The following is a 23,078-nucleotide window of genomic DNA, read 5'->3' as shown; positions in this document are numbered from 1 at the left end:
ATTATGTTGAAAGGTGGCCTAGAAGTATTGTAAATTGGTAAACAACGGTTGAGCATTATTTGGTGCTAAGATGTTGCTAGTGCTCCTAGCTGACATGATATGACATTGGCATAATTAATATATGGAATTCACTGCCACAGGATGTGGTGATGGCCACTAACTTTGATCGGTTTAAAAAAATGAGAGGCAAATTCATGGAGGAATAGTCAGTCAGTGGTGATTAATCATAATTAAATCAAACCTCCATGTTCAGAGGTAGTTTATTACTTAATGTCAGAGGCTAGGGGGCAAACAACAGGGGAGCATTGTTCCTTCCTGCCCTGCTTGTGGCTTTTCGAGAGGTACCTAACCAGTTGGAAAGGAGATCCTCAACTAAATGGACCAATCTAGCACAGTGGGGATATGATGAATTCCTCTACCACAGGGGTGCAGAACCTTATGGCTGGGGACCAAAGGTGGTCCTCCTGGGGTTCCATTATGGCCTTCCATGGCTTCTCAGATGCCCCCCACATGTTCCTCCAACCACCAATGATTTGATGGCTTCTTGTGCAGTTTTCCCCATTCTAAAAGGCTGAAATGGCAGTAAGAGCTTTAAGCTACAATACGCTGGCATTGTGTGTGTGTGTATTTTAACTGCACCACTTTTGCCTTCAGCCCTGCCCACCACAGGAATGTGCCCCCCCATTCCTAAGTTTCTCCAAAATGGAATTCGGTCCTCAGGCTGAAAGAGGTTCTTCACCCCCTGCTCTACTGCTACCAGATCAACAGGAAAATGAGATCCTCCAAGTCACCAAATAGCTTTACTGGAGGGCAATTTTAAGAAGGTGATTTTAGGTCATGGTAAGGATGGACGAAAGTCCCTTACCTGGTCCCGCAGCTTGCTTCGTGGTGGGGGGGAGGTGCTTCGGTTCTCTCCCCGAAGTTCAGGCCGGGGGGGAGGTGCCCCATCCCTCACCGCCGAAATTCAGGCCTGGGAGGAGCGCCCTGTCTCCCCGGCCGTGAAATAAAAAAGTAAATGTAAAAACACACACACACACGTGATAGGGTACGTAACGATTTACGTAGCCTATCACGGCTAGATTTCCAAAGTCAGCCATGATAGGCTACGTAAATCGTTACATAGCCTATCACGGGTGACTTTGGAAAAAAAAAAAAAGCGCGTACGCAAATGGCGGTGCCCATGGGCCATTTGCGTTCCTTATTTGGGCCCGGGTAGTCTACGTAAAGATTTACGTAGACTACGGCGAAAATAAGGGCAACGCTATTTGCGTACATGTTTTTTTTTCTCCCCAAAGTCACCCGTGATAGGCTACGTAACGATTTACGTAGCCTATCACGGCTGACTTTGGAAATCTAGCCGTGATAGGCTATGTAAATCGTTACGTAGCCTATCACGTGTATGTTTTTACATTTATTTTATAATGGCGGCGGTGGCAGCCGGTCGGAAGACTGGCCGCCATCCCCACCCCCGCCAAAACGCCACCGGGACCCGCTGCCAGGACCTGCCACCGAGAGGGACATTTGAAGGAGGTAAGTCCCATCCCGGGGGGTGTGGCGGGGGGGTGGCGGAGAATTTCACCGCCAATTTCGGGGGGCCGAATGCGTTGGCATTCGGTCTCCCCGAGATTCGTGGAGAAATTCTCCGCCATCCCTAGGTCATGGACTAACTTTCCACCTCCTCAAAGAATGTAGCTGGCAAGTTTCAGGAGCCACAAGTAGCAGCAGCCATAAGTTCCAGCAGCCAGTCTTACACACACACACACACACACACACACACTTATCTTCTTGCCTCTGAGTGTCATGGCCCTGGTTCAGACTGTAACAAGACAACTGTTGGTGTATTTATTGAAAGCATTTTTACTCCATCCTTCAGACAAAAAGACTCCCAAAGGTTTGGCAGGTTTGAAGACCACTAAAGGCCAGGGTTTGAAGACCACTAAAAAGAGAAGGCATGTCCTGCCCTTAGGCTTATGAACCAAAAGATCTGACACAAAAGGAGAACACAGGGGGAGGGCAGAGGAAAACAAAACAAATGCAAGCATGGCATCTTAAAGTTATTGCTCTTATAATGGAATAGAAACTGCTCAGGTAGCCTGATGGAATGGCTGCTATGTGACACTTAGGGATGGATGGACTCCCCCGTGCCCGGCTTCGTCAGATGGTCATTAAGCTGCCACCTCCCACCCCTGTTTGTGGCACTGCATGAGCTTTTGGAAGGCCCGCGAAGCCGTGGGGCCATCCACCCTCGTAGCAAGCTGCCATTTTGCACAACAATGACAGCTTGGGCTCCTCTGGGAAGGTAATGTTGCATAATCATAGGGATGGACGAAAGTCCCTTACCTGTCCTCGAAGCTTGTTTCGCGGTGGGGGGGAGGCGCTTCACTTCTCCCCCTGAAGTTCATGCGAGGGAGGGGAGGCGCCCCGCCTCGCCCGGCCGAAATTCAGGCCGGGCGGGAGGTGCCCCATCCCTCGCCGGCGAAATTCAGGCCGGGTAGAAGCGCCCCGTCTACCTGGCCACGAAAAAAAAAACCACCCCCGTGATAGGCTACGTAACGATTAACATAGTCTATCACGGCTGACTTTGGAGATCTAGCCATGATAGGCTACGTTAATCGTTACGTAGCCTATCACGGGTTTTTTTTTTTTTTTACTGCACTTGTAATGGCGGCGGCAGCAGCCAGTCGAAAGACCAGCTGCCGCCCCCGCCCCTGCCCCTGACGAAGACCCGACGAACCGCCGCTGGGACTCGCTGCCGGGAGGGACATTCGTGAAAGGTAAGTCCCATCCCGGGGGGTGGCGGGGGGGGTGGCGGAGAATTTCACCACCGATTTTGGGGGGCTGAATGCATTGGCACTCAGCCCCCCAAAGTTTCAGGGAAAAATTCTCCCCCATCCCTACATAATCAGTGGCTGTAAAGGGGGCATTTTTGCAACATTTCAGGAATGAAACCCTTGGAAATACCTAATTTTCTAGAGACTCCAATGAGAAAGGAATCCCGGGAGCCTGGACATCCAGCATCTGCCTTACTTGAAGAGGTAGCCCTGCCCCATAGGTAGCTAGAACTCTGCTTGGTGGCTCCCCCCCACACCCCCTCCAGTAGAGGTTGGTGGTTTTGATTTCAGTGAGGCTCTGATTCCACTCTGGGTTTCAGTCAGAACCAGTCAGAACTCTAAAAAGGCTATCCATGGTGCTGAACCCATTTTGGAGATAAGGTTCAACACTTTGGATAGCTCCTTTGGTGTTCTGACTGGTTCTGACTGAAACCCAGAATGGATCCTCTGCCCCACTGAAATCAGAGCCACCGGTCTCCACTGCCCCCTGCACAGAACAGATATAGTCCCAAGTCATTTGGGGAGGAAAATAATAATATAATAATCTGTGGAAGTGGCACAATGTAAAAGGAAAAGGAAAGAGAGCTGCCATTTCTACAGTAATGAAGAACCACTCAACTGTAGGACAAATCTTCTTTGCCCTCCCCTTGTCCAAATTACACATGGCTGAAAAGCCATTTTTACATGGTTCATATGGGGGGAAAGTATTGTAGCACGTGTTAGAACTGTGGGCAGCATGCAACCTATGCGACCCATCATGGCTGTTTGTGCAGCCCCCCAGTTCCAACCATCACCATTGCCACTAAAATCACATTGATTTTGCTGGGAAACATGGTGCATGGGAAGCATGCACCTTTCCAGCAGAATTGGGGTCCCAACAGCCTGCTAAACAACTGTTTGGCAGGCTGTCAGGACTATGGATGTACGAATCAGGAAAACCCGAGCTCACTGAAGTTCTCTGAATTCCATTTGGAAGCTTGTTCCCACTCAATTTCTTACCAGATTGGGAGCTTTTTCTTTCTCTCTTTTCACACAAAATTGGTGCATATTTCCGTGTGTATTTTTCCAGGTGTATGCATGAATTGTGCACATCTTTGAAAGGTACACATTCTTCTCCCATTGATTAAAACCTATCTGTGGATTAAGTATGCATTTTTTCATGGGCATTTTTCAGTGGTACACATGGTGTGGAATGCATTTATTGGGGTCCGTGAATGACATCACATGCTTGGAAATGTATGGACTTTAACCACAGATTGCATCTGAGTCCATGTTCGATCCAGAAGGTGCAAACTGGGTAAATCCTGATCAAAACCAAACTGAAAAGAATTTCTCATATATCCCTAGTCAGGACTATAATTCTGCTGAGAAACAAGTAGGGATGTACGAAAGTCATTTACCTGGTCTCGCAGCTTGCTTCGCGGTGGGGGGGAGGCACTTCGCTTCTTCCCCCGAAGTTCAGGCCGGGGGGGGGGAGGCTTCCCGCCTCGCCCGGCTGAAATTCAGGCCGGGGGGGAGGCTTCCCGCCTCGCCCGGCTGAAATTCAGGCCAGGGAGAAGTGCCCCATCTCCCCGGCCGCGAACTTCAACAGAAAAGTAAAAAAAAAAAAACACGCCCCGTGATAGGCTACGTGACGATTTACGTAGCCTATCATGGCTAGATCTGCAAAGTCAGCCATGATAGGCTATGTTAATCGTCACGTAGCCTATCACGGGTGACTTAAAAAACAAAACAAAACCCCGTACGCAAATGGCAGCCCCCATAGGGAGCCGCCATTCGCGTTCCTTATTTGGTTGCTGTAGTCTACGTAAAGATTTACGCAGACTACGGCGAAAATAAGGGAAACTCCCTATGGGGGCCGCCATTAGCCGTACACGTGTTTTTTTTTTCAAAGTCACCCGTGATAGGCTACGTGACGATTAACGTAGCCTATCACGGCTGACTTTGCAAATCTAGCCGTGATAGGCTACGTGAATCGTCACATAGCCTATCAGGGGACAGTTTTTTTTTTTCTTTGATTGCAACGGCGGGGGCGGCAGCCGGTCGAAAGACTGGCTGCCGCTCCCGCCCCGCTCGAACACCGGACGAACCGCCGGCCGGACCCGCCGCCGGGAGGGACATTCAGGGAAGGTAAGTCCCGTCCCGGGGGGGGGCGGGGGGCGGGGGGGGCGGAGGATTTCTCCCCGAAACTTGTTCGGGGGGCCGTTACGTAGCCTATCACAGGGGCGTTTTTTTTTTTTACTTTGCTTGTAATGGCGGCGGCGGCAGCCGGTCAAAAGACTGGCTGCCGCCCCTGCCCCTGATGAAGACCTGCCGAACCGCTGCCGGCACCCGCCGCCGGGAGGGACATTCGTAAAAGGTAAGTCCCATCCCGGGGGGGGGGTAGGGGGCGGGGGGGCGGAGAATTTCTCCCTGAACAACCTTCGGAGGACCGAATGTGTTGGCACTCGGCCCCCCGAAGTTTCGGGGAGAAATTCTCCCCCATCCCTAGCAGAATGGGGCTCCTGACAGCCCTCCAAACAGCTGAAAGTCTGATTCATTTGGGAAACAAGATGTGCATGCCCCAGGTATCTTGTTGTTTCCCATCAGAATTGCTGCAATTTCAGTGGTGGCCACTTCCAGCTGTGGCAGGGGAGGGTGTGGCCCCTGCAGAGTTCTGTGGTGGCCAGTGCAACTCCCCAACTGCTGGAGGTTCCCCAACCCTGAACTACACAGACAGTATCCCATTCTTTGGATTTGTGGCACACTTGGAAAAATGGTGGCCACCACTGTCATATTTGAGTCTGGATCAGACAGGCATTCTTCATTAACGGATATCTCACTAGCAGATTCCAGCTCACTACTAGCTATGAGAAATAGCAAATATGTTGCTATCTACAAAATGAATAGTAAGGGGGACAGACAATTTAAATTGCAGGGTCAAGAAGGAGATTCAAGAGAAAGGAACAAAGCTGTAGTGGAATGTGGAATAACCCCCCCAACCCCCCCCAAGCCAATTTCCCTTTTATTTTCTTTAAAAAGTTTTAAATTAAGGCATCATAATGGCAACAAAGCAAACTTCAAAGTATGTAATAAACTGCTTTATGCAGAATGAGAGATAAAATCCTCAATACTGCTGGCAATCTATAAAAAGTCCATAACTTTGTGCTTGGTACATACCATTAATATTTTACAAAAGCAGATAATGATTTGGGTTTATTCGCTGGAGAGACTAGAGTCCCTTCAGGCTACACACACAGTCTGTATAATTCAGTTGTAGTTGACATAACTGTTATGCAAAAGACTCCACGTTCAGTCACTGATTACTGAAGTTAAAGGATACTGAGTGGCAGGTCCTGTTTCTGACAGTCTGTAGAGCTTGACCATAGCAGGATAAAATAATTGCAAGTCTGAATAAGTCAAAATCCAGATTTCACAAGTCAGATCAGGGGCTACTTAGTCCATCATATTGTTTCAAACAGCAGCTAGACAGATCCCTCTGGAAATTTGCAAGCAAATAATTGAAGACGATGTCCTTCCCATGTCATGTGTCCACAGCACCTGGTAGAAAGAGGTAGACAACTTCTGAACATGGACATTTCATGATCTATTGATCATGGCTAATAGCCTTCAATCAATCAAAACTCTTGGTTCAGAGGTGCAGAACTTCAAACCTGGGGGCCATATCTGGCCCACCTGGGGTTCCAATCCAGCCCTGAGGAGTTCCCCAGATGGCCACACCTCATCCAGGCCTCACCCCTTTTCTCTTGGTGGTTTCCCAGCTTTTGTGGAGTTTCTCCTCAATCTAGAAGGTTGAAATGCCACTCGTAAGGCTTAGTTACTGGCAGTAAGTATATGAAGCTAAAATATGCTGGTATTTTTGGCAATTCTCCTTTTGCCTTTGGCTCCACCTAGCACTGGAATGTGACCCCCAAGAACTTCTACTAAATGGAATCCAGCCCTCAGGATGAAAGAGGCTTAGCACCCCTGTGTTAGTCTATGCATGACTGAGCCATTTAGGGCACAATCCTATGCATGTTTAGACAGGAAAAAGTCCTACAACTCCCAGCATTCCCCAGCTATCGTAGCTGGCTGGGGCATGCTGGGACTGGGAGTTGTAGGACTTTTTTTCTCTCTAAACATGCATAGGATTGTGCCCTTAAGCACTGTTAAGCCCCACTGGTTTCCACAAGAAAGATTGACGGTACAAAACTAAGCGTGTTCATGCCTCACTGGAATCAACAGGACTTAGTTGTTTGATAAGATTGCAGCCTTAAGCACATGCTTAATTCTCCCACTGACATCAGTGAAACTTAAGAGGGCTTGACTTTGACAGGATTGTGCCCAGCTAATTTGTCTAATCCCTTTTGTTAAAGCCATCTAAACTAATGGTCATCACCATTTTTATTGTTGGCTTGGTTTTATTGTTGTTTTTATCGTTTTTATCACTTTTAATATTTTAACTGTTTTTATGTATTTTATTGCTATAAGCTGCCTTGGGAGGGCTTCTGCCCTGAAAGGTGGCCAAGAAATATTTTAAATAAAAAACAAATAAAATAAAATAAAATAAATTATCTGTATTAAAGAACACCCAGTACTTTAGTGTTTCCTTATATCTTTCTTGGAGGAGTTGCATTCAGTGTCTGAATGTGCTTTACTGTGTTAGACTGCAGGCACAGAGCCTATGAGAAACTGCAGTGATACCACTTTCAGGGATTAGACCTTCTTTCTTCATGGGCAGGACAATCCGACTTGAATTTATGATGGAGAGGAAGAGATTCTCTGGTGGAGCAACTGCCAAAGCCATAGCCCTGCTGTTCCAGTATGGGAGGTGGAGTGGGGACAAATTTTATTTATCCCTTTCATTGGCTTCAGTGGGAGGGAACTGATAGCCCAAAGGCCTTTTGGGCCCCAGGCCTACCCCCAGCAGCATGTAGCAGCTAAAGTCTTGCAAAGGAGGACAGTAACCCTGTAAAAGCCTCTGCCATTTCTCCCGCTCTGCATGGTTCTTGCTGGGAGGGCATTGGATGGGTGGAAGGCTCTTATCTTAGACCCCCCCCCCCCGTCTAAAGGGTGGCAATCCTTTAGCATACCAACCAAACTGTCTCCCCCTATATACATCAAGTCAAATCTTCTGAGGAGGCCTTTTTGGTCATCCTATGAACAATAGAAGATCTTCAAGTAATGGATCATATATGGGCCTTCTTAACAGTGTTACCACCCTCTGGAACACTCTCCCACGTATGGTCCAAGAGGTGGAAACTGTGGGAAACTGTAGACGTTCCTTGAAGGCACACCTCTTTACTCAGGCTTTCCCTGACATATAACTGCACTGCCCTGCTTTACTGTTTCTGCAATGTTTGTAATGTATTTGTTATTTTATTTTGTTTGTATATTGGCTTGTATATTGTATTTAATGTATTTCTTATGTAAACAGCTTAGAGTCCTAATGATATAAAGCAGTATATAAGCAGTATAAGTAAATAAGGTTGCAATCCTATTGGGATAGGCGGCCGCCTCTGAACTCGGAGGCAAGCGCCTATCCAATGCAGGGCAGGAGAAGCACGGAGGGGATCATTCCCTCCGCGCTTCTCCTGCCCTGCATTTGCGGCTAGACAGATGATTTCTGCTGTCTAGCTGCGGGATGGTGGAGTCGGGGAGGAGGCTGCCAGATGACACATAGGATGTGTTGTATCAGCATTTCCAGCTTCCCTGCCCTGGAACGCCCCCTGGAATGCCCTGTTTTGGCTGCTCCATGCTCCTCTTCTGAGTGCCGAGCACAGGGCCATTTTGTACTGCCTGCGAGGAAGCGCAGAAGGGAGGACGGTCAGTTCTCCAGGAACTGACCTCTGAGTGTGGGCTCTGAGGTTGGTTCCTGGAAAACCACATATCCTATGACCATCTAGCTGCTGGCTAGTGGCCATAGGATTGCTCCCTCCATATATGAACAATCTAACACCTAGTTTTTTATTCACCATCTCAAAACATGTCTCGTTATTCCAAACTGAGAAGAGAGCATTGCCTAATTTAATATTATTTTATTATATGTCAATGTATTGCACGATATTTGATGCTGTTTTTTTTCTTTTTCTTTTTCCCTGTGCCAGTCCAGGTTGTGTCAGGAGACTGATATTGTGTATAGCTCCACTCTAATTATACTACTGACAAAGACTTCTTTAAAGCAGTGTTCATGTGTATATTATCTCTTAGGTACAGATGTTAGCAAAGCATTTTGAAGTGAAGGGGGTTTGTTTTGCATCACTCTCCATGTACCATAGCATTGCTCCTAATATTGTTAACTGCAGCTGCACAGGCCTTGGCAGTCAAAGAAAGGGATAATGATTACAGTGCAAAAATGAATCCTCTACAATCAACAGCTCTGGAGATTTGACTTCATGCAATCCCATCTAAAGCAAAAGTGCACAGGAATAACACATAGCATGAGAAGCCAAGGCTGCCCTGATGCTCACACCTCCTAGGAGGATCATTCCATTGCAAATTTCAATTATTTTTCACTTCAGTTTCTTCTTCTCCTTTGATTCTAGCCAGCGATGCTCCTTAAGTGGGGATGACTTGAACAGACAATGGCTGAATCCCAACCCTGCACGCCAGCCCACCATTTACCACACCAAGGGCCTCCTTTACTACCTCAGCAGCCAAGGCCGAACCCCAGTGGTGAGTCACCACCATTCATACTTTTGTCTTCATCCACCTGTTGCCCTCTTTTACTATAGGATGGAGTTCTTGAGGAAAAGGAACGGTGGAGGTCAGGTCATGAGCTCTTTTATTTATTTCTGTAGCACCTTGAATAGACTTTATGCATAGCCATTGCTTAGAAGACAATATTGGCTTTCAGAAATCTAATATTAGTGTGCAATTTCTGGAAGCTTTCAAACAGTTTCACCCAGTTCAGAAATCCTTGAGCTGTTATGAGCTGAGCCCAGCACTGCTTCTAACTTCAGCTTGACTTGTAATGCTCAGAACTAGATCTATCAAATGCCTCCTCCCTACCTTTCCCACACATTCACAAGTATCTCCAAGTGTAAGTGTGTGTGTATGTGTGTGTTGGGGATGGGGAACAGCAGCTGAAGTTAAAGCTGAAAGCTTCTCCCTGCTAGATGTAAACTCTTAGAATAATAGAACTACGCTTCCTAGAGTCTAGCTAAGAGTTAAGCTATACTTCCCAGAGTTAATGCAATTCCTCACTCTGCACTGATAACTTCTGAGTATACTTGAAGCCTGCATTGTTGACTCTAGAAAGTGTAGTTCTTTATTTCTCCTGTCCTGACTCTTTCACCAGGAGGATTTAAAAAAAAAACACGTGGAGGGTTTGAGAATTGTCAATAGCCTCTATTTCAGAGAGATCGAAACCTAGGAGAAACCACTTACTTTTGCAAGCCCTCTTGGCTGCTCTGGAGAATTATCAGAAAAGGCCAGGGCTTTTCTAATTGCTCAGAAAGACTTAAGAGGCCCCAAGCCTTTCAGAACTCAGATGGTCAAGATTCACCCATCTGTAGTTATGACTAAATGCTGCTGCTGCTGCTGCCCATCACAGTTCTGCCATGAAGCCACTAAGCTAGGACCATGTCCTCTGAAATTTCTGTATCCCAGCTGACCCTATTCACCAGGGACAGACCCTGGTAAATCATACCATCCCTATTATTACTATTAGAGAGAGTTGCTAGAGTTGTTGTTCTTCAGGATTAATCTTCTTTTCCAGGGTCTCTAGAAGTTAAAATTTAGAGCACAGAGTAGCTGTGTTGTCTTTACTATCAATGCGTGTGCATTAACACTAAGGCTCTAGAACAGGGGTTAGTGACCTGGCTCCCTGCAGATATTTTGGAATACACCTTCCGTAGCCTCCAAACATTGGCTATACTAGTTGGGGGCCTTATGGGAGCTGCAGTATAAAGCATGTGGAGAACATCAGGGTGCCCACCTCTGCTCTAGAACTTAACATTAGAGTGGGGAGTAGCAACAACATAATCTTTAAATTCAATGTGTGTGTATTAACACTAAGGCAGTGCACACTGCCTACCATTTCAAACACACTGCAGCTGCTGGGGTATATTTTGAACAGCTCATAAGATACTGTAGGACAATTGTGTTTTTATAGTGTTCCCTAATCAAAAAGAACAAAAAACCCTCTGGTGGAAGACAGTCAGTCACAGAGGAAATGAATCCAGCATACAAGGCAGAGTATAGCCTTCAGCAGTGTACAAAGTGAGTGTGCCTGTGCGCGCGTGCCTGTGCGCTCATGTATATCCCAGGGTGTTGTAAGTAGGTATATCATGTATATCCCAGGGTGTTGTAAGTAAATATATCATGTATATCCCTACTTACAACACCATATCCCAAAGTGTGGTAAGTAGGGATAGGTGAAAAATTAATCAGGTTCATATCTTCATGCAAACTTACTGAATTTCCAATATGACGCACAAACCAGAATGCAGTGATGCGGCTTTTCAAACTTTCCTTAAGGCTGTGATGCAGTTTGCAAATAAAAAAATGCACACAAAAATAAGATAACAGGAGCATTTTGTGTACAATAGCAAAAAGTGCATGCAAAATGGCAAAATTGCGAATATTGGATGGAAATGTGCACAAACCCACACTATATTAGGGAACATTACTTCGAAAAGTTGTGTATATATAGAAAAGTGCGTACAAAAATGAGTATCTTTGGAAAAGTGCATATAAAAGTATGTAGATTTAGATACATGCACACAAAAATACCCATCTTTAAAAACAAAAACATTTTCAAACTCATGTGGAAACAAGATAGAACAAAATGAATAAGAAAAATGAGAAACTGAGTGGAATTGAAGCCAAAAGGTTTTTTCATCTCTAGTTGTGTGTCCTGTCTTGTTTGTGAGATATGGTAATTTTCTATGTGGAAGGAATTTTTTGTATAGGGGGGAATTCAGTCATAGGAGTATCCATCTGCAGTGTGAAGTGGTACAGTCTAGACACAGGTATATCACCTCCATGAGAACTAGGCCAAACTGCCCTTGACTAAGGCTGAATCTACATATAGCAGTTATACTGTTATCATACCGTTATCATAACTGTTGGTACTCATGACACCAATGGGTATAACTGCTATGTGTAGATTCAGCCTAAGATTTTCAATGGAGCCAGCATTAGATGTGACAAAGGGAGAAATGCCCCACAAATATACATAGGTCTGTAGTGAAAGGAGTTTTGAGAAATTAATTTCTGTTAGTTTTGATAAGGATTTTACATGGTTTGCACCTTTCGGACCGAACGTGAATTCAGACACAATCTGCAGTCGGAGTCCATACATTTCCTAGCTTGCGAGGTGATTCGCAGACCCCCAAAATGCATTTAACAGTATGTGCACAGTTGAGAAACGCACATGAAAGAACGTGTGCTTTTGAAAAATGCACTCAACTATGCTTTAATCAATGGGAGAAGGATGCATACATTTCAAAGATGCGTACAACTGATGTGTACATTTGGGACAATATGCATGAAAATATGGATGGATTTTCATCTGGAAACAACAAAACAAAACCAAAGTTTGCAAGCAGATATGGACTTGAGTTGAAACAAGCTTCGAGGTGGAATTCAGAGAACCTCAGTGAACTTGAATTTTGCTAATCTGCACATCCCTACTGTGGTATAGTGGAGAGAGTGTTGGAGTCTGACTCAGGAGATCTGGGTTCTAAGCCCCACACAATTACGAAACTTGCTAGGTGCATTTGGGGTAGCCACTGACTCTCAGCCTAACCCACTCCGCACGTTTATTTGTGAGTATAAAACGGAGAGGAGGAGGACCCTGTAAGCCACTTTGGGTTCCTTGCAAGCGGGGAAAAGGTGGGATATAAATGTAATAATAAAGATAAATAAATACCTGTGGCTCTACTTGTGTCATTACTGTCCAGAGGGACCTAGAATTATGTCTCTTTGCCTGGAGCCCATTGTAAACTGTCAGTAAACGTTGCATTACAGTTGGCTATTGATTTGTTTGACACACTCTTTCTTGGCCTTCAGAACATGACAGGCTTTGAGAGAACTGAATTTTCCCTGCCTTTGAAGAGGTCATTGATTTTAGTTAATACATACTCAACCTCCCCCTTTTTTCTTGCTTTGGAAATAAGCCCCCTCTTTCTATGAGCCCACACAGCCAGGTTCACTGATCACCAAAAGATTTCAGTGAAGTACCTTTAGTCTCATCCCCGTGACATGTAGGGATGGCGGAGAATTTCTCCCCGAAACTTCGGGGGGCCGAGCGCCAACGTGTTCAGCCCCCCGAACAAGTTTCGGGGAGAAATCCTCCGCACCCCCCCCGCCCCCCCGCCCCCCCCGGGACGGGACTTACCTTCCCTGAATGTCCCTCCCGGCGGCGGGTCCGGCTGGCGGTTCATCCGGTGTTCGAGCGGGGCAGGAGCGGCAGCCGGTCTTTCGACCGGCTGCCGCCCCCCCGCCATTGCAATGAAAGAAAAAAAAAAAACACGTCCCCTGATAGGCTACGTGACGATTCACGTAGCCTATCACGGCAAGATTTGCAAAGTCAGCCGTGATAGGCTACGTGAATCGTCACGTAGCCTATCACGGGTGACTTAAAAAAAAAAAAAGCGCGTACGCGAATGGCGGCCCCCATAGGGAGCCGCCATTCCCCTTCCTTATTTGGTCGCTGTAGTCTATGTCAATGTTTACGTAGACTACGGCGAAAATAAGGGCAACGCAAATAGCGTTGCCCTTATTTTCGCCGTAGTCTACGTAAACATTTACGTAGACTATAGCAACTAAATAAGGAACGCAAATGGCGGCTCCCTATGGGGGCCGCCATTCGCGTACGCGCTTTTTTTTTTTTTAAGTCACCCGTGATAGGCTACGTGACGATTCACATAGCCTATCACGGCTGACTTTCCAGATCTAGCCGTGATAGGCTACGTGAATCGTCACGTAGCCTATCAGGGGATGTTGTTTTGTTTTTTTTTTTACTTTCGTGTTCGCGGCCGGGCGAGGCGGGAAGCCTCCTCCCCGGCCTGAATTTCGGCCGGGCGAGGAGGGAAGCCTCCCCCCCGGCCTGAACTTCGCGGGGGGAGCAGCGAAGCGCTCCCCCCCACCGCGAACAAGCTGCGAGAAAAGGTAAGTGACTTTCGTCCACCCCTAGTGACATGTGAGCAGCATTGCTTCTGCTTCTGCTTCTGCTGCTGCTGCTGCTGCTTCTTCTTCTTCTTCTTCTTCTTCTTCTTCTTCTTCTTCTTCTTCTTCTCCTCCTCCTCCTCCTTGTTCTTCTTCTTCTTCTTCGAAGGAATGACAGCTTACAGGAGCAAAGGAAGACCTGGAATGGTTACAGCTTCCTGAAGAGTGGGCAGTTGAATTGGTGGTCACTTTTCTCAAAGAAGAAAAGAACCACAAGCCCAGAACACCCTTCTGTTACTTATGCAGTGGTAGGATTCCCAGGAGAACCATCCTCAGAAGATAATAATATCATTATAATCTAGAATAATATAATTTGTAGGCCAATGTATATGGTTTGCCACTGTCTCCTAGTCCAGACTGGCCTAAAACATGATGCTGTCTAGGGTTATTGGAGAAATCCATTTGGGGAGTGGATTCAACCACTTTTCCTGGGTTTGGCCCCTCTCAAGTCCATTCTGTTTCCTGTTGTGGTGCCCAATGTGGTTTTCATGAGTCAGGTCAGTTAGTGGATTTTCCTGGGCATTTTAAACTTTTTTCCCCTGTAGGTTCAGCAATCAGCACACATTTCTGAGCAACTTGCACAAATTTTGGAGCAATTTGTGCAAATTCCAGCTGCATTTGCACAAATTCGGCTGTAATTTGCACAAATTCCTCAGGAATTTGTGCAAATTGCAGAAATTGCAAAAAATGCACCAAAAAAAGTGCCCAGAGTTTGGGGAAAAGGCTGCAGGTTGGCTTGCAAATGCAAATGGAGTTGTACATGCTACAGAACTCCATCAAGTCAAAAAGGGACCAGATTTCCCAGCAACAGACATCCCTATTGCTGCCTGTGGCTAAGGAAGCTGACCAGATTGGCAGCTGAATATTAGTGTCAGGGTGGACACTGAGCCCATAGAATCCCAGAGTAGTTCTGATTCTGAGGAAGAGGAGTCGCTCCTGGGAGAGGAGCACGCTCATCCTTCCCAGGGCCAACAGCTGACAGAGATTCCTCCCACCGGCATTCCTAGCTTAGATAGCAGTCTTGGGAGTGACAGACCATGGGAAGCAGACTTGATGGACGTGCGACGCCGATGCAGAGAGTGGCGCCAAATGGAGGGCGCGGAAAGGAGTCGTAGTGCCCGGTTGGCACGCAAACAACGGCTGCGCCCAGAGGATCCAAGGGAAAAGGGGAGGGACTCTCCCTAGCCCTTAAGTTCAGGGGTCTGCCAGTGATTCCCTTTCAAACGGGGACCAACTGTTCCAACTTAGGGCATAGGTACTCTGCTGCTCATATCTAGTTGCTAACAGTAGAGTTGTTAAGTTGTAAAAGAGGAATAAAGCTTTGAAAAGAATCCCTTTGTCTCTGTCTGGACTTGGCTACTGGATTAGACTGAGAGAGGCCTCCAAGGAGCCCTTGACAATTAGCTTCACATGAGCAATAAGACAGCATCCTCAACTGCAGGCATGGGAACCTCAGGCCGTGGGCCAAATCTGACACACCTAGAGCCCCAATCTGCACCTCTATCAGGGCCCAGCTTTGGCACTTCAGTGGGCCTTGTCGGTCATAGCCAGGATTTGATTAGAAGTAGCCTGGAAGGGCTTGGGCCTATTCAGCCTCTGGGATGTCAGAGTCTGTGTGAGCTTCTCTCTATCACTGTTCTCAGGGCAGACCCAGGGGGAGTCACCTGACTCCCTGGTCCACCTGCTGGTCTGGCCTTGGCAGGCAGGGAGGCTGGAAACAGGGATGTACGAAAGTCACTTACCTTTTTGCAGCTTGGATTCGCGGTGGGGGGAGGCGCTTCATCCCTCCCCTCGGAATCCTCCCTGGACCGGCTCCGCTCCGCGGCAGCTCTGCAGAGCCGCCGGCCAGGGCTGTCCGCAGCCGGAGTTCCGGCTGCGGATGGGCAGCTGCGGATGCAAATGGCGGCCGCCGTAGCGGCCACCATTTGCAACCAGTGAAGCTGCCGTGATAGGCTACGTAAGTATTTACGTAGCCTATCACAGCAAGCCAAAACCAACAACAACTGCGTACACAAGTGGCGGCGGCTACGGCGTTTTCAATATTACATAGGTTATGGCATTTTAAATATTTATGTAGGCTATTACAGCAAAAAAAAAAAGGAATGCAAATGGTGCCCAGTACGCTATTTACATTCCCCTTTTTTTCGCCGTAATAGCCTATGTAAATATTTACGTAGGCCAGGATGGCTAAAAATAGGGAATGCAAATGGCAGCCGCCGTAGCTGCCGCCATTTGCGTACGCTGTTTTGGTTTTTTTTGCCTCTGCAGGGACACAAAAGGCAAGTATTTACGTAGCCTATCACGGCTATGATGAAGAAGCAAATGGCGGCTGCAGGGCGGCCGCCATTCGCAAGTCAGTGCAAATGGCAGCAGGTAAGTGCTCCATTTCACACGCCTTTCATGGGGTGGGGGGGTGGGGGCTTCATTCCGCCACGGATTTTGGGGGGCTGAATGCACTGGCATTCGGCTTCACCGAGATCCATGGCGGAATTCTCTGACAACCCTATGGAAGCTGTCTGTGAGAACTTGAAGAGGTGGGGTGGGTTTGTGGAAGGGTCACCCAGGTTGAAGCATTAATGCTGGAGGGCTGAGCAGTGACACTCTGTTTAGACATGGGCCTTGCTGAAAGGCTAAAGGTCCTTGTCTGTCAAGGGATCTGGGGAGGGTGTTTTACAGTCACACCTTCCCCTTTTAAGTTGATGCAAAGGTGCAGTGTTTTTGCTAGGAACATCTCATCTTCATTGCCCGAAGCCTGCTCTGTTTGGATGCATCATCCCCTGGGCTTTTGGGGGCACTCTGCACATGGACTCTCCCTTAATTGGAACTTTGGATTGCTAAAAACTTGCAATGAAAAGTACCGTGAGGCTTTTCACAGACTTCAACTCTCGTTTGCTGTGGATTGTGTGTCTTTGTTTGCTGTCAGCTCAGTGTACTTGCAGGCTGGGTTTGAGCTATGGTTTTTGGACTTTCCACTACCTGGACTGCCTGGAAAGTAGTGGCATGGAACTCTTTGCATGTGGGGGTTTACCATACCCTTTGTCTTGATAGGCCTCGACCTTGTAGCCTGGAATTACCAACAAATGATTCAAAGTTGGACTAACTCTCTGTGGGTGTGGTTTTGTTTAATCCTTTCAAGAATTTAGCCCATGATGGCCTGAGGGATCGTTCCAGGAATAATTCCCATTCCTTGGTCAGGGTTTGGAACCCAGGTATAGACTGCCTGGGTTAGATACTCCAGGAATCCTGAGTCCCTTCCCTTGTGTTCAGAGCTGTGGAGATGGCAATGGGGAAACCATGTTGAAGAGGATCTCAGTCATGGTGTAGTTTTTAGTTTTGGACTGTTCTGGAATTACATAAAGCCTATAGCTACTGGCCATCAGCTATGTGATTTCTGAAGAGTGTAACCATTAAGCTTTTGCCATGGGATTTCCTGCAATAAAGAAATCTCACTGACTTAAGTGTCCAGTGTCAGAATGCCTGAGCATGTGTGCTGGGGGGATTGGGAAACCTGACAACCCCTGGGTTTCCCAAGATAAACATACCCCCTTCCAGTCTGCGGAACCCACAGTGGAGAGGCTTTTTTTGAGTCATGTGGATTCCATGGACTCATGGACCAGTTTTTCACTTGGGGGGGTGGATTTGCACTAATGTGCATTAGTGCATTTGCAAATTAGCTGTAATGTGAATTGGCACAATTAGAATGAAATCCTAGGGATGGCGGAGAATTCCGCCATGGACTCCGGGGAGGGGGGGATTCTTAGAATCTGCCCCCCCGGAGTCCATGGTGGAACAGACCACCCCACCCTGCCACCCCGCAAAGTCCAACCCGGCCGGCTCCTACCTGGCACCGCCGGGTCCAGGTCCGGCCGGGTCCATCCGCAGCTGGGCTTCGGATGTGAATGGCATCCTGCCTAGCGGATGCCATTTGCGTCCCTTCCCCTTACAGTGATAGGCTATGTAAATCTTTACGTAGCCTATCACAGTAAGGGGAAGGGACGCAAATGGTGTCCGCTAGGCTGGATGCCATTTGTGTCCGAAGACTGGCCGTGGCCGGAAGTCCATCTGTGGCCGGCCCTGGCCGGTGGCTCCACGAACTTGCCACGGAGTGGAGCCAGCCAGGGAGGATTCCGGGGGGGAGGACTGGATCTCCTCCCCCCACACAGACCCCCCAGCGGACTCCAGGTAAGGGGGTTTCATACACCCCTATGAAATCCTGGTTTTTAAAAAATCAGTTTCTGTCAGCGAGCAGATGACAGAAAAAAAAGATGCCTGACAATCTGTGAAATACAGACAGAACAGACTTAACAAAATCTGTACATCCATAAGCCCACTACCAATTGCTACCCTTTCGAGTAATTCCTGGTCACTGTCACAAAATCCCTTGGCCCCCTCTATCCTTAAGCACTTACACACACACAAATAGAGAGGCTTCAGTCTCACGCCTTTAATTCATTATTCACAGGTAGGGGTGGACAAAAGTCACTTACCTGTCGTCGAAGGCCGTTCGCGGTGGGGGGGAGGCGCTTCGCTGCTCCCCCCGCGAAGTTCAGGCCGGGGGGGGGAGGCTTCCCGCCTTGCCCGGCCGAAATTCAGGCCGGGGGGGAGGCTTCCCACCTCGCCCGGCTGAAATTCAGGTCGGGGAGGAGGAACCTTGCCTCGCCCGGCCGTGAACGCGAAAGAAAAAACAAAAACAAAAACGCCCCCTGATAGGCTACGCTATTTGCGTTGCCCTTATTTTCGCCGCAGTCTACGTAAACATTTACGTAGACTACAGTGACCAAATAAGGAACGCGAATGGCGGCTCCCTATGGGGGCCGCCATTATCCGTACACTCTTTTTTTTTTTTTTTAAAGTCACCTGTGATAGGTAGGGGTGAACGAAAGTCACTTACCTTTTTTCGCAGCTTTTTCGCGGTGGGGGGGAGCGCTTCGCTGCTCCCCCCGCGAAGTTCAGGCCGGGGGGGGAGGCTTCCCGCCTTGCCCGGCCAAAATTCAGGCCGGGGGGGAGGCTTCCCACCTCGCCCGGCTGAAATTCAGGTCGGGGAGGAGGAACCTTGCCTCGCCCGGCCGTGAACGCGAAAGAAAAAACAAAAACAAAAACGCCCCCTGATAGGCTACGCTATTTGCGTTGCCCTTATTTTCGCCGCAGTCTACGTAAACATTTACGTAGACTACAGTGACCAAATAAGGAACGCGAATGGCGGCTCCCTATGGGGGCCGCCATTATCCGTACACTCTTTTTTTTTTTTTTTTAAAGTCACCTGTGATAGGTAGGGGTGAACGAAAGTCACTTACCTTTTTTCGCAGCTTTTTCGCGGTGGGGGGGAGCGCTTCGCTGCTCCCCCCGCGAAGTTCAGGCCGGGGGGGGGAGGCTTCCCGCCTCGCCCGGCCGAAATTCAGGCCGGGGAGGAGGATTCCCGCCTCGCCCGGCCGCGAACACGAAAGTAACAAAAAAAAAAACAACGTCCCCTGATAGGCTACGTGACGATTCACGTAGCCTATCACGGCTAGATCTGGAAAGTCAGCCATGATAGGCTACGTGAATCGTCACGTAGCCTATCATGGGTGACTTAAAAAAAAAAAAAAGCGCGTACGCGAATGGCGGCCCCCATAGGGATCCGCCATTCGCGTTCCTTATTTAGTTGCTGTAGTCTACGTCAATGTTTACGTAGACTACGGCGAAAATAAGGGCAACGCAAATAGCGTTGCCCTTATTTTCGCCGTAGTCTATGTAAGCATTGACGTAGACTACAGCGACCAAATAAGGAAGGGGAATGGCGGCTCCCTATGGGGGCCGCCATTATCCGTACACACTTTTCTTTTTTTTTTTTTTAAAGTCAGCCGTGATAGGCTACGTGACGATTCCCGTAGCCTATCACGGCTGACTTTGCAAATCTAGCCTTGATAGGCTATGTGAATCGTCACGTAGCCTATCAGGGGACGTGTTTTTTTTTTTCTTTCATTGCAATGGCGGGGGCGGCAGCCGGTCGAAAGACCGGCTGCCGCTCCCGCCCCGCTCGAACACCGGACGAACCGCCAGCCGGACCCGCCGCCGGGAGGGACATTCAGGGAAGGTAAGTCCCGTCCCGGGGGGGTGCGGGGTGCGGGGGGGGTGCGGAGGATTTCTCCCCGAAACTTGTTCGGGGGGCCGAACACGTTGGCGCTCGGCCCCCCGAAGTTTTGGGGAGAAATTCTCCGCCATCCCTATTCACAGGTTCATTACAGATGTAAATCCTTGAAGACTCTCTGACTATAAAGAAATGCCTCCAGGGGATTCAAATGGAATCACCGAAAGTTGCCCACAGTTTGAAAGGGTGGCTATCTGGCTAGGCTAACTTAGGGAGGGAGGTCCCCCCCTCATGTGATATGTTCCTGCATAGCCTCTCATGCATCGCTAACCGGGTCGACCATCTAAGCTCTGCCCCTGACGTTTCCCTCTTAGCTCTGCGCCGCCGCCTCACATCTCTTAGCTCACAGTCCTCAAGCCCCTCCTCCTCCTGCTCAGTGCTTCTCACAGAGGGGGGTAAGGAGGAAGCTTCAGGCCTGGCCATCTGGGAGTTGGTAACCTGAGAAGCACGCCTACCCATATCTGAACTGGCTTGTGAAAAAACCTCCCCCAGTTCTGGCTGCTCCTCTTCTGAATCTGAGCTGCTAACTATCTCCCTGCTCTCAGAATCAATCCTGACAGTCACAAGACTCATTCTGTGTGTATTGTGTAGTTGTATCACTCCTCTTCTCACACCAAGGATTGCAGCCTGGGCCTCCCTCCACCTACGTTGCACATTGCTTTTACCTGTCTGATGTACGTACATTAAACTGACTGTAAGACTGTGTTTATTTTAAAAACTTTGGAATGATTCATAGTATGCTTAATACCACAATGGCTGTTGTTGTGCTTTTATATAAAATGAATCCTGCACTTCCTTGCATCTAGGGAGAGCCAGTGTGGTGTAGTGGCTAGAGTGTTGGACTGGGAGCCAGGAGATCTGGTTCTAGTCCCCACTCGGACATGGAAGCTCACTGGGTGACTTTGGGCCAGTCACAGACTCTTAGCCCAACCCACCTCACAGGGTTCTTGTTGTGAGGATAAAATGGAGAGGAGGAGGATTATGTATGCCACCTTGGGTTCCTCAAAGAGGAAAAAAGGTGGCATATAAATGTAACAATAATAAAAAATGTAATAATAAAATCCCCTTCATGGATCACTGCCTTGTTGTGGTGAAGGGGCTTGCATAACTCAGTGAAGCCATAAGCTCTGCTGTGCAGGGCCACCCAAGACAACAGGTCATGGCAGAGAGTTCTGACAAAATCTGGTCCACTGGAGAAGGAAATGGCAACCCACTCCAGTATTCTTGCCAAGAAAACCCCATGGAATGTATCACAAGGCTAAAAGAGATGACGCTGGAAGATGAGCGCCTCAAGTTGGAAGGTGTCCAATATACTACTGGGGAAGAGCAGAGGGAATTTCCAAGGAGCTCCAGAAAGAGCGAAGTGGCTGGGCCAAAGCCGAAAGGACACTCAGCTGTGGATGTGTCTGGTGGTGAAAAGAAAGTCCGATGCTGTAAAGAACAATATTGTTTAGGAACCTGGAATGTCAGATCAATGAATCAAGGTAAGCTGGAGGTGGTCAAACATGAGATGGCAAGATTGAATATCGACATCTTGGGAATCAGCGAAATAAAATGGACAGGCATGGGTGAATTTAATTCAGGTGACCATCATATCTGCTACTGTGGGCAAGAATCCCTTAGAAGAAATGGAGTAGCACTCATAGTCAACAAAAGGGTGGGAAAAGCAGTACTGGGGTACAATCTCAAAAAGGATAGAATGATCTCAGTACGAATCCAAGGCAAACCATTCAACATCACCGTAATTCAAGCCTATGCCCCAACCACTCAGGCCAAAGAAACTGAGGTTGATCAGTTCTATGAAGACCTACAACACCTTCTAAAACTAACACCAAAAAAAGATGTCCTCTTCATCATAGTGGATTGGAATGCTAAAGTAGGAAGTCAAGAAATCACCAGGATAACAGGCAGGCATGGCCTTGGGGTACAAAATGAAGCAGGACAAAGGCTAATAGAGTTTTGCCAAGAGAACACGCTGTTCATAGCAAACAGTCTTTTCCAACAGCACAAGAGGCGACTCTACACATGGACATCACCAGATGGTCAATATTGAAATCAGATTGATTATGTCCTTTGCAGCCAAAGATGGAGAAGCTCTATACAGTCAGTAAAAACAAGACCTGGAGCTGACTGTGGCTCAGATCATGAGCTTCTTGTTGCAAAATTTTGGCTGAAATTGAAGAACGTAGGGAAAATCACTAAACCATTCAGGTATGACCTAAATCATATCCCTTATGAATATACAGTGGAGGTGAGGAATAGATTTAAAGGATTAGACCTGATAGACAGGGTGCCTGAGGAACTATGGACGGATGTCCGTAACTTTGTTCAGGAGGCAGCAACTCAATCCATCTCAAAGAAAAAGAAATGCAAGAAAGCAAAGTGGCTGTCTGAGGAGGCTTTACAAGTAGCTGAGGAAAGAAGGGAAGTGAAAAGCAAGGGAGAAAGGGGAAGATATACCCAACTGAATGCAGAGTTCCAGAGAATAGCAAGGAGAGACAAGAAGGCCTTCTTAAATGAACAATGCAAAGAAATCGAGGAAAACAGCAGAATGGGAAAGACTAGAGATCTCTTCAAGAAAATCGGAGATCTCAAGGGAACGTTTGTGCAAAGATGGGCATGATAAAGGACAAAGAAGGCAGGGCCCTAACAGAAGCAGATGAGATTAAGAAGAGGTGGGAAGAATACACAGAAGAACTATACAGGAAAGATCTTAATGTCCCTGATAGCCATGATAGTGCGGTCACTGAACTTGAGCCGGATATCCTCGAGAGTGAAGTCAAGTGGGCCTTAGGAAGCATTACTAACAACAAAGCTAGCGGAGATGACAGTATTCCAGCTGAGCTATTTAAAATCCTAAAAGATGATGCTGTTAAAGTGCTGCACTCAATATGCCAACAAATTTGGAACACTCAGCAATGGCCACAAGACTGGAAAAGGTCAGTTTACATTCCAATTCCAAAGAA

The 23,078-nt window shown here is 47.7% G+C and overlaps 1 protein-coding gene across 1 annotated transcript in view; it reads left to right on the top strand.

The window, feature by feature from the left end:
• The window catches only part of AGBL1 (AGBL carboxypeptidase 1), a 732,367-nt gene that overhangs the window by 290,146 nt on the left and 419,143 nt on the right, over nt 1-23,078 (top strand). The window contains 1 exon segment of the mRNA XM_084816379.1: nt 9,356-9,485. Coding sequence (XP_084672505.1) covers nt 9,356-9,485 — 130 coding nt within the window.

Source organism: Heloderma suspectum, chromosome 11, assembly GCF_057233095.1.
Source record: "Heloderma suspectum isolate Gila_16-S chromosome 11, 16-S_ref, whole genome shotgun sequence".
Taxonomy (NCBI): domain Eukaryota; kingdom Metazoa; phylum Chordata; class Lepidosauria; order Squamata; family Helodermatidae; genus Heloderma; species Heloderma suspectum.
This window is presented reverse-complemented; position numbering and strand designations above follow the sequence as displayed.